We start from the raw sequence: 14141 nt of genomic DNA on the forward strand, positions 1-14141 counted from the left end.
CTAACAAGTTGGATACTTTTTTTCCTTAACACATATTATTCCACTACATAGCTCTTTATCTTCCAATTTTTTGTATCACTACACTAAGTCAAAAGGAATATTCTCAAATCTGAACGAGCACTGGAAATTCAGCACACCAGCAAGACTGGTTTTTGACTTCACTTAACATTTGTGATAGTTCTACCCCCTCCCACAATGATTCATTATTTTTAAAACTAACAAAAAACTATTCTTTTAATATGTATGGGAGAACCAACAACCCAGCACAAACAATATTAGACTATTTTTGATTTCCTTTTTAAAGCAATTGTTAAGTCTATGAACATCTATCTATCTGTAAGCTTCTGATTATATCTTTTGGACAACAGTATTTCAAGTATTTCTTACAATGTTTTTAGTTGAAAGGCTAGTACTGTTAAACTCTCATATGTAAAATGTTTCTGGTGCAAATCACAGATGTCAAAAAATTGCATGAAATCTCCTGTTGTTCTAGGTATGAATTTACTGCACACAGAAATTAGTAGTCAAAATATTGAACTTTTCCAACTGGAGCCTCTTCAGAAACAGCTGAGTGAGTGACCTTGATGCCACTGATAACTCAAAAGTATAACTTCACCAATAGGAAAGAACTTAACCAAGAAAACCTCTTCCTCTAAACAAGAAACTTCCCAGCCTCCATACCACTGGCTGGGATAATCCTAAAATAACTGTATTATTCAAGACTAGTTCATATGGCTTTTTTGAAATGCAGTAACACCATACTTAAAATTCAAAGTACTGAGGGAGTGCACTTAGGGTACTTAAAGGTGCAAATCTAGTACTGCATTGCTAAATATTACCTCCTCTGTGCTTAAATAATTCTAAGTAATATAGTTTCTCTAATGTTGATGTAAGTCCAGTTGGTTGAAAAGATTATACAGAATAAAGTAAGGTTTTATCTTAGGGAGTTAATTCTCACTTGAATTATTAAGAATTTTTATATTTAAGTCAACTTCTTGTACAGCTTGTGCGGAATTACTGAAAGATTCTTCTGACTTTTGTCATTTTAACTGAACTGTTAAATTCAGTATTTTTGCTGTATCTTTGGCATTCTACTGAATAATTATTTCCTATTATCAATCAATCATTTATTTGATTGATGTGTAGTGTGAATTGCTTAAAGAGTTTCTTCCCATAGCAATAGATAGTTTTGTAGTTTTTCTACTAGTATCACACAGACCTTGGCACTAAACTTGGCATATCATACTTAATCTTACATATTGGAAAGGTAACACATTTAGTATTTCCACTGATAAAAACACAAGATATGTCTGTACAATGTTTTTTTCCTTAATCCTTGTAACTCAAATTCTACCATCTATCATTTATTAGGTTCACCTGAGAAAACAAAGAAACCAGAAGCTCAAAACTACAAAATCTTTACTCACACCAAACTGACCGAGACATCAGCTTCCTTTTGTTACAGTTTCTTAATTCATCTCACCATCACCCAAACAATGTATCACAACAGTTTCTTAATTAGAGAAAGCCAAGGTTTAAAAAAAGCAGAATGATTCATATCTTATCATTACAGTTCAGTGTCAGGTCAGCAGAATTAAGTAATTATCACTCAAGCTTTTAATACCTTAAATGATGAAAGTAGAAAACAAGTTCACAAAACTTATCAATACATTTCGGCTAAACGAAGCTAAAAACCTCTGGCTGAAAAATACAGCTTTATTGGTAACAGAAACAGAAGTTTTGCTGTTAATCCAGTCAGACTACAGCAAATCAATACATTCCAAATGAGACTACTATTTTGTTACGGGGCAAATCAGATGTCAAATTGCATGAAATTAAGCCTCTTCCTGAAATTCTCTTTCTAAAAAGCAAATAATCCAAATTTTTAAGCTCTACTAAAATCATGCTCCCTGGCATGTATTTTTTTTAAAAAAAAAAAAAAAAAGATGATCAATCTTGTTCTCAGTGGCAATTCATAACAGCAACAAAATTAATTACATTACAAAGAAATTAACAATTTGTACATTACCTGATGCTGCTCATGCTTCCAGTTTCTGATCCAAGCTTACATCTCTCTAGCTGGCTAGCTACAATCTGACGTTCAGCCTCAAGTTCTCGAGTCAGTCTCTCAAACTGCAGTTCCTGAAAAAAATAAACCATTTGGTTTTACTTCTTTTGAGATTATGAATTTCTGTACATAAAATTATAATTTGTTCAAGAACTGTTAGTATAGTATCTCATAGGAAAGCTTTTGGTTTTTCCTTTTCAAACCCATTCACAGTTCAGATTCCAGTGGCAACACTTATTCATTCATTTACCCTAATGATATATGTCATGGAATGAGACACTTTATCAGAAACGGAATTTCCAAATATATTAAACAATTTAGGCCTACATCAGAATCATTCATAGTTCATGTAGACCTCTTAGTAGCACACAAATGACTTAACAAGCTGATAGAAGTATGATCACAAGTAAGAATAATTTGTGGTACTTAAAAGATGTAAAGTTCTGCAGATCATCACGTGGTGACAAAAGCTTTTGTAGTCAAAAAAGACAACCATCACAGTACACACTAGCAAAATAAACTAAATTGAAGGTGTGTTGATATGTACTGAGGGCAGTTTAATTTAATTTCTGCATTCAATGATACACAGAAGGTAAACTCAAGTAGTTTTAGACAAAAGCTGTGGTAAAAATCCTTCTGCTAATTGAATGTATTTCCTTTTATTCTGTCAAGAAAGCCAAACCAGTTCCACCAGGTAAGACTTATCCGCAAAGCTTAAAAATCTGAAGAGTTTTTTGTTTTATACAAAAGAGCTTATTTTTTTTCGATTAGAAGAAAAGTAAAGGCAAAACCAATACAAGTAAAATCCCCACTACACCACAAAGAGCTGCGTTTGCCACAGATGGCAGCAGTAGTTTTATCAAATACAAAATTGAGACACTTCTAGGGAATGAATGCTTGTTATAAATTTGCCAAATGTTGCTGTGGCTTCATTTTGGTTATAGTTACATGAAGTCATTTTCACATGTAAACAAAAACAGCTTTCTTGCACCTTTCCCTTGGGTTTGTTGAAGGCTGAAAGAGAAATATTTTTGATAATTCACTTGCTAAATCATTCCTGTGTCTACACAAATGCACCCACTATCTTTTTCTCCCTCTTCTTTCAAAAGCTCCCCTAATGGGGAGCTGTGAGAGAAAGTCCCTTGAATAACTCCCCAGCAATGTCTTGCCTGGAAGAAAAACACCCCTGGAAGTTACATACACCAAGTGCCAGTGAAGAATTTGGTATTTGAGAGAAAGAAATAAATGGTTGGAGAGAAAAAGATTCAGAAGTTTTCCTATCTGCTACCTAAAACCACTGACCAAGAAACAAAGGGTAAATGGAGGCATTAAACTTTTTGAATCTCTGGAACAAGGCAAACCGTAACTTAAAAGGAAGAAGGAAATGGCTGGTGGTCGTTCTACCTAATTGAGCTGCATCAGTCCTCTCTGTTTCTCTTGTTACTGGCATCAAATAGCTTGGTGTCCTGAATTGTGAGTCCACACAGGTTCTGTACAGCAGGAAATAGGGTACTGTGTATACTTAAATGGCCACTGAGTATTGGACAAAGCCTACTAAATTCTGTATTTGCTATTCTAAGCAACACTACCCAGAGTACAATAACACTATCGAGGCAGACTGATGTAAAGAGCAAAACATTGCTGCTCACTGAATGTTAACAGCGCATTAGTAATCACAGTTCATAAGAGTCTCTGCACATTTTTGTAGTACTCAGAAATTACTTTTTCAGTGTTATTTGTAAGCAGGACTATTAAAAAACTACCTAATAAAAATCACTTATTTCATATATGCCTACTTCACAGAGAGCATTTGTCTCTCCCTTAGTAGAATCAATTGTCCGAAAAAATGAAGAGACCGTTGGTCAATTTTTCAAGAGTCATTATTCAAATCCTGGCCTTGTTTGCATAAAATAATACCCTTACAGCAGAAAGGACTGTAACAGAAATATTATTAAAGTTTTGAAGAATTTAAAATCAAAGTGGTATAGTGTTTGTTATGTATGCATGCTTCTGTCAAAGCATGGAAGCACTGAGAAATCCTGATAGTATAAAATGCCAAACAAAACCAAACAGAGCATTAAGTTTACTTTCAAAATAAAAGCAAAAGTTTTCACAGTTATTCTGTTCCACTGCACTGTTTCAGCTACTTGAATCTATTATGACAATGGTATGGATGCACATTCTGATGCTTAGTATATACATTGTCATCCAGCCAGCTTCACTTCCCACCATGCCAGGTGTGGCAGGTCAGAGATGTTCTTTGGCATGGCCTACCAGAGGGCACTTTTCTACCCACCTAGTGAGAAAGTGCAGCTGTTCTCATAACCTTGCAAAGAGAACCTAAGAATCACCTCACATCTGCCTTTTCCCAGTCATGTAACTGATTGTGTCCTTTTACTCTAGTAGGTGTGCAACCAACCTCTGTCCAGCTCCCTTTAGTCCATGCTATCCCAAGTCAAATAAATATAGAAATGCCCCCAAACTTGTATTACTGAAATACTTGAACAGCAAATATTCTTTTGTCTTTTTCTTCTGCTATCTGGAACAATCTCAAGGTCCTTTCCAACCATTGTATGATTCTGTATCTTCTCGTATATTTTCTATGTTTTGTATTTCTTCAGTTAAGCATTCCAGATGACTACTTTCCACACAATTCAGCATTTTCCTAACTTTTATGTCATGATTACTTCACCTACAAAAGAGTTTTTGTTCGTCTCCAAAATATACTCTTCTACTCTTGAGTCTGTCATTTATCTTTCCTTCCTACTGTTCCCTTTCTGTTCTTTTCCAGATTCCTTCTTTCTTTTATTTCCTAGTATACTTCACGACTCATCCTCCACTAATATTTCAAGCCTCCTACGCAAATTACTACTCAGACAAATGTCCTAGAAACATCAGTTTAAACAGCCTCTCTTTTGGTAATTGTGCCCTTATAGATGGAACTCAGTTCTTAAGATATAGAAAGTGTAACATAGTTTCACTGCCCTCGCTATTCAAGTCCTACCCTGCAGAGATGACTGGAAAAGGACAGTTGTGTTTATGTTCCTCCTCCAGAAGGAAACACAGACATGCTGGATCACTTCAGAAGAAAAATTCTCTAGGTTTCTAATGCATGAAAATGGCTATAATAGCTGAACAGTAACTTCATTACTAGCTTGATTTAATTGCTGCTGTTTCTCACTTAACTATCTTCTGTCAGGTGCTATCAGAAGTTAGGGATGGAAGGAAGGAGATGAAAGGAGGAGGGGTGGGATATGTGAAGGGGCAGAGCCAAACAATTCTTACCTCAGAATTATCTTCTACACTAAATTTAACAAACAACCATGTTAGGTAGTCCCTTGTATGATGGCAAGATTGCCTTTAGAATGAAAGAAGAAAAGAAGAACTCAAGCAAAAGTTGTGAAAGTCTTCTATCCCTCCATACCAAGAATCCCTGGCAGAAGACTAATTAATAAGCTTCCTTCACTTCATTCAGAAAGCAGTGAGACTGACTAATATTTGAATAAATCCATATGTTTAGATTTCAAGCAGCTGTCACAGTACCAGGAGACAGACACTAGAAATATTATTTGCTTACGTTTTATAAAAATAACTACTGAACCTGACTCCATCATTTGTCTTACTTATTCTGTTTACAGTCATTTTCACCAGTTCATGCCATGTTGTGTTATCTGCACAACCTTCTATTATTTGTCTGAATCAAGCTAATCGCAACATCAAAATTAAGAACAAATTCCTACCCATTGCTTATGCAAATCTGCTGTCAAGACAATTGGAGAATGAAGAACTGCAGAAACTACCTCACAACAGCAAAATTAGTTTAAGTAATGTTGTGTCAAGTGCAACTTCACAGACTGTGTTACACAGGGCAATAGTGCCAAAGCAAGTGCACATGCACAGGCACTACACTGTGAAATGACCAGTCTGGCAATCCTTGGCACCATAAAGGGTGTGGGAGTGGGAAACCAACAGAAAGATTAGGCATAATGCTGCAAGTAATCCACAGAAATCACTCAAGAGAGCAGCTTGGAAAAGGAGGAACATCATGATAATGTTATCAAAATGGTCTGAAGTGATAAAAAGACCATGTAACTGCTAGGGCCTGAAGAAATATATGCTTAAAAGTGGTGTTTGTTCACTACCATAAGTTTTTCTGTAAAAAATATTCATTATTCCACAGACAGCAATTGGACATATTCGCCTTTTCAGTACGATTTATGTTTTATCTACCCTCTGCAGCCACTAAAATGTCAAACATTAAATAAGACTTGAGTCAGGTCATACATTTCACAGTGGTCCAGAAACTGAATAAGCCTGATTGAAAAGTTCACAGCCTGTGGACAAGGTTATGAACTCCTGAGCTCAGGGTACACCAAGTAAGAGGGTATTTGGTTATTTTTATGCTTTGTACCTGCCACGTGGTCTGTGTTGACCCATGTGAATGTTGGGAGGGGTAAAACAGATCAAAAGATATTTGGCAGATACTCAGAATGGATCTCACTTTACTCTGTCCTTTGTAATCTTAAAGTAATCCTTCACTCCTTTCACACAGAGATGTATATTGAAGCTGAGCAAAAGACACAGCAAAATCTGTAGAGACAGTAAAAAGCAGCTGATAAATAAAAAATAAAAAAATCTAAATTTCAGCTGAACAGCCTTATTGAATTCCCAAGAATCTTAAGGTCATAACATTAAAAGAAGAAAAGTGTTTAGCTTTTGACTGTAAATACGCTACATAAAACCAAATTGTGCATTGATGATCATTTGAATCTTAAAATACAGATAAATAACAGCACTGAGGTAAGGCTGGGAATCCCTGGTGAGATGAATAGAGAAAGCCTGATTACAGCTACACAAACAAATAAATCATCTCCTGGATTGAAACCTCTCATAAGAGCATCTTAGAAACCACAGAACTTCCTAAAGTACATTGGCTGCAGAAATGCAGAACTCTGGTTCTAACTTGCTGTAACCTACTAAACCAGAAAAAGTGTACCTCAGTGTCACAGGTAATATGTGTATATTGCTATGCACATCCTATGGCATCCTGCATAATTCCATGTACTGCACATGATAAACTCCAAGTAAATGCCATTACTTAGTGTGGTGTTGGCAACAAGCCATTCTTAACCTATCATACTGGACACACATAGGCAGATAGAATTGGGGCACATACTTCCTGAGGAAATCATCAAAATCTAGGAAGTTTAACTTGGCAGGAATGTAGGGACAGCATCATACACAAACCAGACCTGACAGCCCATCCTGTAACTAGAAAGAAAACAGAATGTCTTGATGCTTTCAAACAAGATATAAACGTCACTAGCAATACCCCTATCCATCTAACACTGAATGCTGTTCAGAAGCTTTAAAACTGGGCTTTAGAACACAGCATTTGATTTTCCAGCTTCTCTACCTTCTCCATTGCTGGACTGCATTTTCACTGGTACTTTTTCATTGGATTGTTTCATTCTTCCCTTTCAATAAATAAAATGGGGGGAGAGGAGGGAAAAAGCTCACAACAAGCTAATACGCAGATGAGCAGAGAGGTGGCAAATTCAGAAACTCAGTGGTGGGCATGTTGTTGCAGGCTCTTAATGGAGGCCAAAACCCTTAAGATTTAGGAAAAAAAAAAAAAACAAGGAAAAAGAAAGGAAAAAGTCTTGTTAGAACTCTGACTGCAGCTATGTTCAACTGCAAGTTTCCAGATAGCACCAACCTTAACGAAGCATTCATACATTGGAGGGTAGGACTCCATTCAGAGAAACCCTGAAATTTTGGAGGAACAGGCCAACCATAGTGCCATGAAGTTCAAGAAAGGAAAATGAAAAATCCTTCATGGAGGAAGAAATCCCATGTAACAGTGCAGCATATCCACAGAAAAGATCTGAAGGTCTGGCTGACAACAAGTTGTGACTCAGCAGTGCATCCCTGTGGCGATGATGGCCAATCACTTATTTCACTGCACTAGCAAAACTGCCACTAGCAGAACAAGGAAGTCATTATTCCATTTTATTTGGTACTCCTGAAGCTACATCTTTAGTACAGTATCTGGTTCTGAGCCATGAAGACATGACAAGATTTTGAAGCAAGACCACCAGAGGGCCACAAAGATGGTTAGAAGACTGAAGCACATAGAATGTTATACAAGAAGCTGAAGGAATTTGGCTGTTTAGCATGGAAAAGGGAAGGTCTAGGGAGGATCTAATTGCAGACTCTTACTTCTTAACAGGGGATTATTGTCTTGCTGATAGGTGGCGTTAAGGGGTGCTGAAGAAGTTCTGGAAAAATGGGAGTAGCCAGTGGAAGAAAAGAAGTATGTTTGGGGAGAACAGAACAGGAGACATGGGGAAAAGAAGGGATGAAATATGAGTTAAGTAAATGAAAAATCAGATGTGAGCGAGGAATGTGTACCTGCAGCTCAGAAAGCCAACTGTATGTTGGGCTACATAAAAAGAAGCCTGGCCAGCAGGTTGACAGAAGTGATTCTCCCCCTCTACTCTGCTCTTGAGACCCCACCTGGGGTACCGTGTCCAGCTCTGGGGTATGGACCACAAAAAAAGACACAGACCTGTTAGAGTGAGTTCAGAGGAGGGCCACAAAAATGGTAAGAGGGCTGGAGGACCTCCTGGAAGACAAGCTGAGAGGGTTGGGGTTGTTCAGAAGAGACAACTCCGTCCTCTTCTGAATAACCCCAGCTGTGAGAGAGAGAAGCATTGAAGCTAGATCTGCTTGGAGGTCTCTTTTAACCTTATTTTTCTATGATCCTAGAACTGCTGAATTCTGGAAATTTTCCCAAGGCTTTATACCAACCCTTATTATAAGAGGTCAGTGGCTATCAGATTCTCTGATCATCAACATCACCTTTACACAGACACATTTGATTTAATCTAAGTGCTAGTATTTTAGCAGCCTCAACCTGCATTCCTCCAGCTTACTCCTTACACCTGATCTCAGGTTTTAGCAAACCCATGTTTCTTTATAAGAGATTAGCATGGCATCTGGGCTATTATGCATATGGATTATTTACGGGTTATAAAACTAGTTTGACTGATTATAGTGTTTAGAAATTTACTATTCCTTCCTTTCCATGTAAGATTACCTCAGAGAAGCCCCTTTCATGCTTTTAACAACTTTTATAGAAATCAGACCCTATTTAATTTTCTATTTTTAGGCCTCTGATACAAACGAGGTCACAAATGCATTCAGTTGCACGTTTCAGCAGTCCAGGCACACTGCCCTATTCCTCTGTGAGTTACAGGCAAGCCTTGCTCTCGGAAGGCAAGCTGCCCAATTGCCTGGACTTCTGTTCCTAGGAAAATTGTATTATTTTTTCTCCAGCACAATCACCAAAGTTATTCAGATTATCTCCATTTTTCTGTTACAAATTGCCTGGTCCTTTTTTATCCCATTTTTTTCTTCCCTCTGTTTTGTATTCAGCTTTAGTCTTTCTGCTCAGTCCTTTCTTCTCACCAGCTTTTGCATCCCTTGCCAACACTTCCAATGGTTTATCACCCACCATGATTGCTGTGCTATTCCACTTTCTCCCATGTAAACTACTTCAGTCCCCTAAGAAATAAAGTATAAGTAAAAGCCTTGGAGTGTTAGGACAGGATTAGAAATACCAAGAGCTTTCTAATCTCATACTTTCGCTTCTCCACCCTCTGCAGCAGCAATTTAAAGAGGATGTAAGATAAATTAACTTTCTAACTCACTAGCTTTGACTTGCTTTAGGGCTTATTGTTATTCATTGTAAAGCTCAATGTGGGAGCAAAACAAAACCTCAAAGATGATGAATCTTCTCCAAGGAGAGTGAGAGAAAAAAGACATGGAGTTTGGTAACAAACCCTGACTCTTCAGCGTTACACTAGCTTGTAATTCTCCTTTACTTCTCAGTTGCCCAGGCACAAAGATTTACTATGTCTTAAGTTGAAAAGGGTAATTCCATTTAAAGTAGCCATTTTTGGAGCCTGACTTTGAATGCTCGGTAAATCTAATGTATCAGACAGAAAACTGGGCTAATGTCTTTAATCTCGATATCCCAATACACATCTGTAGGGCAATTTTGTTCTGAAAAGAGCAATACAGTCCTGCTGCAGCTGGAAGATGCTTTATTATGATGTAAAAAATGTTTGTGTGGTTTAAAGGCCCATGAAAAGCTAAGGAAATGAAAGAATGGGGTTTCAAAAAGTGAAACTTGTAAAAATGCTCTGGACACTGAAGCACTAAGAAAACCTTTCTTGATTCTGACAACATACTCAGCTCATAGTCTCCCTTTCTTCTCTCGTCTGATCTGTGGTCTGATGGGCATTATGCCAAGATGCTACAGAGGTGTCAGTATACACACCAACATATGTGGATACCAGTAACACACACCACTTTTTCTGCAGTCTATCTACATGTTTAGAGAGCTGAAATCTTCTCTGGCATTTTATTCATGGGGTTCAAGAGTTTCCTGTTTATACATCTCTAAAATAGTTCTCTCTTCCAGAATTTCGAAGACACACTCCATCCCAGGCATTAAGTGCAGATGAAGAGCCAGCACTACAAATTCTTAGCTTTACAGTTGTCCATTATGGTCCAAGAGATTAGAGACATCTAGTACCCTCCTCTTTTCCAGCTTCCACTGGAGAAATTGTTCTGGTGCATGATTTTCTCTTTTGATTTTCCTTGCCTTGTAAGAGAGACTGATTTCTCAATCCATAGACAGGCTGTCAGTGCAGCATATCCAAGAACAGACTCCATAATTTGCAATTATCGTTGAATCTCTGAATTAATTAGGCTACTAGAACTGGTTATTGCCATACGTAGCTGGCCATTACCATGCTAGTAAGGGATTCAAAAGTTATCTAACAAAGCAAGATAGGTTTTTGCCTTTTTTTTTTTTTTTTAATGGTAACGTACTGCAAGCAAATCAATACCTACAGAATTGTTTTTTCTTGTCTTACAACTGATAACCTAGAACCGTGATTTTCTGTTTTGCACAACTCAGTTTGCTACGCTAACTGAATGTGGATGGACTTTCAAATTAAAAGTTAACTTTAATAGCCTTCAACAGCCTAAACTACTGTCCTGGGTTCAGCAGCAGCAGTCAATTTTCTCTTTCTTAGTAGCTGGTGCAGTGCTGTGGTTTTTACTTTCAGCCTGGGAACAGCGCTGATAACACCGATGTTTTTAGTTGGTGCTCAGTAATGTTCACTCTGACCAAGGACTTTGTGAGTCTCATGCTCTGCCAGGGAGGAGGGGAAACCGGGAGGAACCAGAGACAGGACACCTGACCCAAACTAGCCAAAGAGGTATTCCATACCACAGCACGTCATGCCCACTATATAAACTGGGGGCAGTTACCTGGAAGGGTTAGATCACTGCTCGGTTGGGCTGGGTATCGGTTGGCAGGTGGTGAGCGGTTATATTCTCTTCCCTTGTTATTTCCCTTATCATCATTATTATTGGTGGTAGCAGTAGTGGTTTGTGTTATACCTTCGTTACTGGACTGTTCTTATCTCAACCTGTGGGAGTTACATTCTTTCAATTCTCCTCCCCATCCCTCTGGGAGTGGGGGGAGGAACATGGGGGGAGTGAGAGAGCAAGCTGTGTGGCTGGGCTTAAACCACGACAGCTATGCTTTTGGATCTTTCCTTTTTTATTACATCTTCTATCACAAAGAAGAGAACTAGTAAAATAATCAGGCAATTCATTCCTTTTCTGGCTACCCTGCAGACATACCACAGATACAGAAAATTCCCAACAGATTCATATTGTTCTTTATGAAAGAGAAAAGCAATTAGTAATGAAAATGTTAGTTTTAAGAACTAATGTTATGATCTTATTCTCATAATAGCTCATCTTTTGAACAAAGTAAAAAGGTTTTCATAATGAAATTACAGCCTAAAAGTTACCTGTTTGAAAACAACTAGGTAAGGAACACGCAGTTCAGGATAACATTCGTACTATGGGCAAAGATAGCAAAAGAGCTTAGAATCAAATTATATAAACAATATTACTGAATAGAAAGAACTTGTATGGGTTGACATATGGGTTGACAGTATGGAGTTGGCAGTACTGGCTGTCCATCAAGGCAGAGACATATCTTTTGAAAGAAGGATATAAAGTGTGATAGTTCTGGGAGTCTTCAATTTCAAAAGACAGGCATGGCGCACAGACTGAATTTTGGACACTATCATAGACAGCTGCTTAGGATGCATTCCAGTACTTACAGGGAGCCTACAAGAAAGCTGGAGAGGTACTTCTGAACAAGGGCATGTGGGGATAGAACATGGGAAAATAGCTTTAAAGTGAAAAGAAGGAAGATTCACATTAGATATTGGGAAGCAAGTCTTAACTATGAGGGTGGTGAGATACTGGCACAGACTGCCCAGAGAAGTTGTGGCTGCCCCATCCCTGGCAGTCTTCAAGGCCAGGTTGGACAGAGTCTTTGGTGACATGGTCTAGTGGAAGGTGTCCCTGACCATGGCAGGGGGTTGAAACCAGATGATCTTTAAGGTGTCTTCCAACCCAAACCATCCTATGATTCTATGCCAACAAGAAATATATAATTCTTGACTTGGTCTTGGGCAATGTACAAAAGATGGTTTGACATCTTGAAGGAGAGAAGCCCTTCTTTAAGTGATTATTCTGTGCCCAGATCCAACATCCTTACAGAAGGCAGAAAATCTGCCAGTTATGAGCCACATAAAGTACACAACAAAAAAAATCAAAGTCTGTTTAAACCTAAGAATTATTAAGTCCTCATAGGCAGCACAGAAATGACTTGATACCCCCATGCTGGAAGTACATAGCCAATGATGTGTGTCAAGAAAAGCTTAAAATAAAACAAGAAGTTAGCAGAGTTAAACAGGAGGGCAAAGGAAGTCATTAGAAACAAAAATGCTCTTTCTGAAACTTGAAATCATCTTCCAGTGATGAACATGAAGGGCCATAAATGCTGGCAGGTTAAATGCAAAAACTCAAGATTGCACAATATGGTTCTAAGGGACAAATAACCAAAAGCATTAAGGAAAACAACAAATCTTTCTTTAAATGCATCAGGAGCAAGAAGCTGCCTGGAGAGTCTGTAGAGCCACTGGGTTATCAGGATATAAAAGGGCTCATTGAAGAGAAACTAAACAAATCCTTCAGAAAAGTTTTTGCTATTTCATGGGAAATTCCTATGCTAAGAACCCACTGAGGGAGTCTTATCTGAGAACTGCCTGAAATTGAAGTGACTGTAGAATAGGTCGTGAAATTGACAAACAGTAACAAATTGGAAGATCAGACAGCATTCACTGAAGAGTTCTGAAGGAACTAAAAAATACATGGCTTAAAACAGATGTAGTACCTGAGAACTGAAAGATACTAAGTGCAATGCCAGTTTCCAGGAAGATCTATAGGATAGTATCTGTAAAAGCAGCAAGCCAGCCAGTCCTTATCAGGGGAATTAGTGGAGCCTATAACATGGACAATGACATAAACATAAACTATTTATCCAGAAAGTTTCTGTAAGGAGAAGTACCTTCTTAAATAGGTGGTCAAGACTAGAAATAAGTTGTAAATTCCCACACTTGAAGGTATTGTTCTCCCAACAGGCAGGGTACTCAACAAAACAACCACACACTAGCCCTGCAACATGCACAGCTTATTAAATAAGCATACTAAAACATGCACACTAACACGCTATATATCTATATATATAGTAAAAAAGAACAATAAAGCAAATCAGATATATATATAAGTAAAGCACAGAGGAAAATTAGGAACGCACCAAATCATTACTTCATAGACAGAAAAGAGATGAAGAAGAAATACATCACCACTTACCACCAAATCCCCATCCAGGCCTACACTTCAAGCTGAGAAGCCCCATTACAGCCAATGCTGGGAGACTCAGGTAACTCGGAAAGTTTCTATGCAGTGCATCCACCCATAGGTGAGGCTTCAGATTCAGCTACAAGAGGGTCCTGCTTTTGTACCCTCAGAAAAACAACTGGCTTTATGCCAGCTCTGTAATTCTTTACTCGCAGGGCCATGCAGTTTCTCATGATCTCACTGCTGTCCACACTGACAGCATTTGCCA

At 38.1% G+C, this 14141-nt stretch overlaps 1 protein-coding gene across 4 annotated transcripts in view; it reads right to left on the minus strand.

The window, feature by feature from the left end:
* Nucleotides 1-14141, minus strand: part of CTNND2 (catenin delta 2) — a 645610-nt gene that overhangs the window by 388626 nt on the left and 242843 nt on the right. For all 4 annotated transcript variants that reach the window (XM_061449215.1, XM_061449216.1, XM_061449218.1 and 1 more), the window contains one exon: nt 2030-2142. In XM_061449215.1, the coding sequence (XP_061305199.1) occupies nt 2030-2142 (113 nt within the window). The remainder of the gene's footprint in view (nt 1-2029; nt 2143-14141) is intronic.

The sequence above is a fragment of the Pezoporus flaviventris genome, unplaced genomic scaffold (genome assembly GCF_033815535.1).
Source record: "Pezoporus flaviventris isolate CSIRO_AGI_PZ_B2104156 unplaced genomic scaffold, CSIRO_AGI_Pfla_v1 ptg000007l, whole genome shotgun sequence".
Taxonomy (NCBI): Eukaryota; Metazoa; Chordata; class Aves; order Psittaciformes; family Psittacidae; genus Pezoporus; species Pezoporus flaviventris.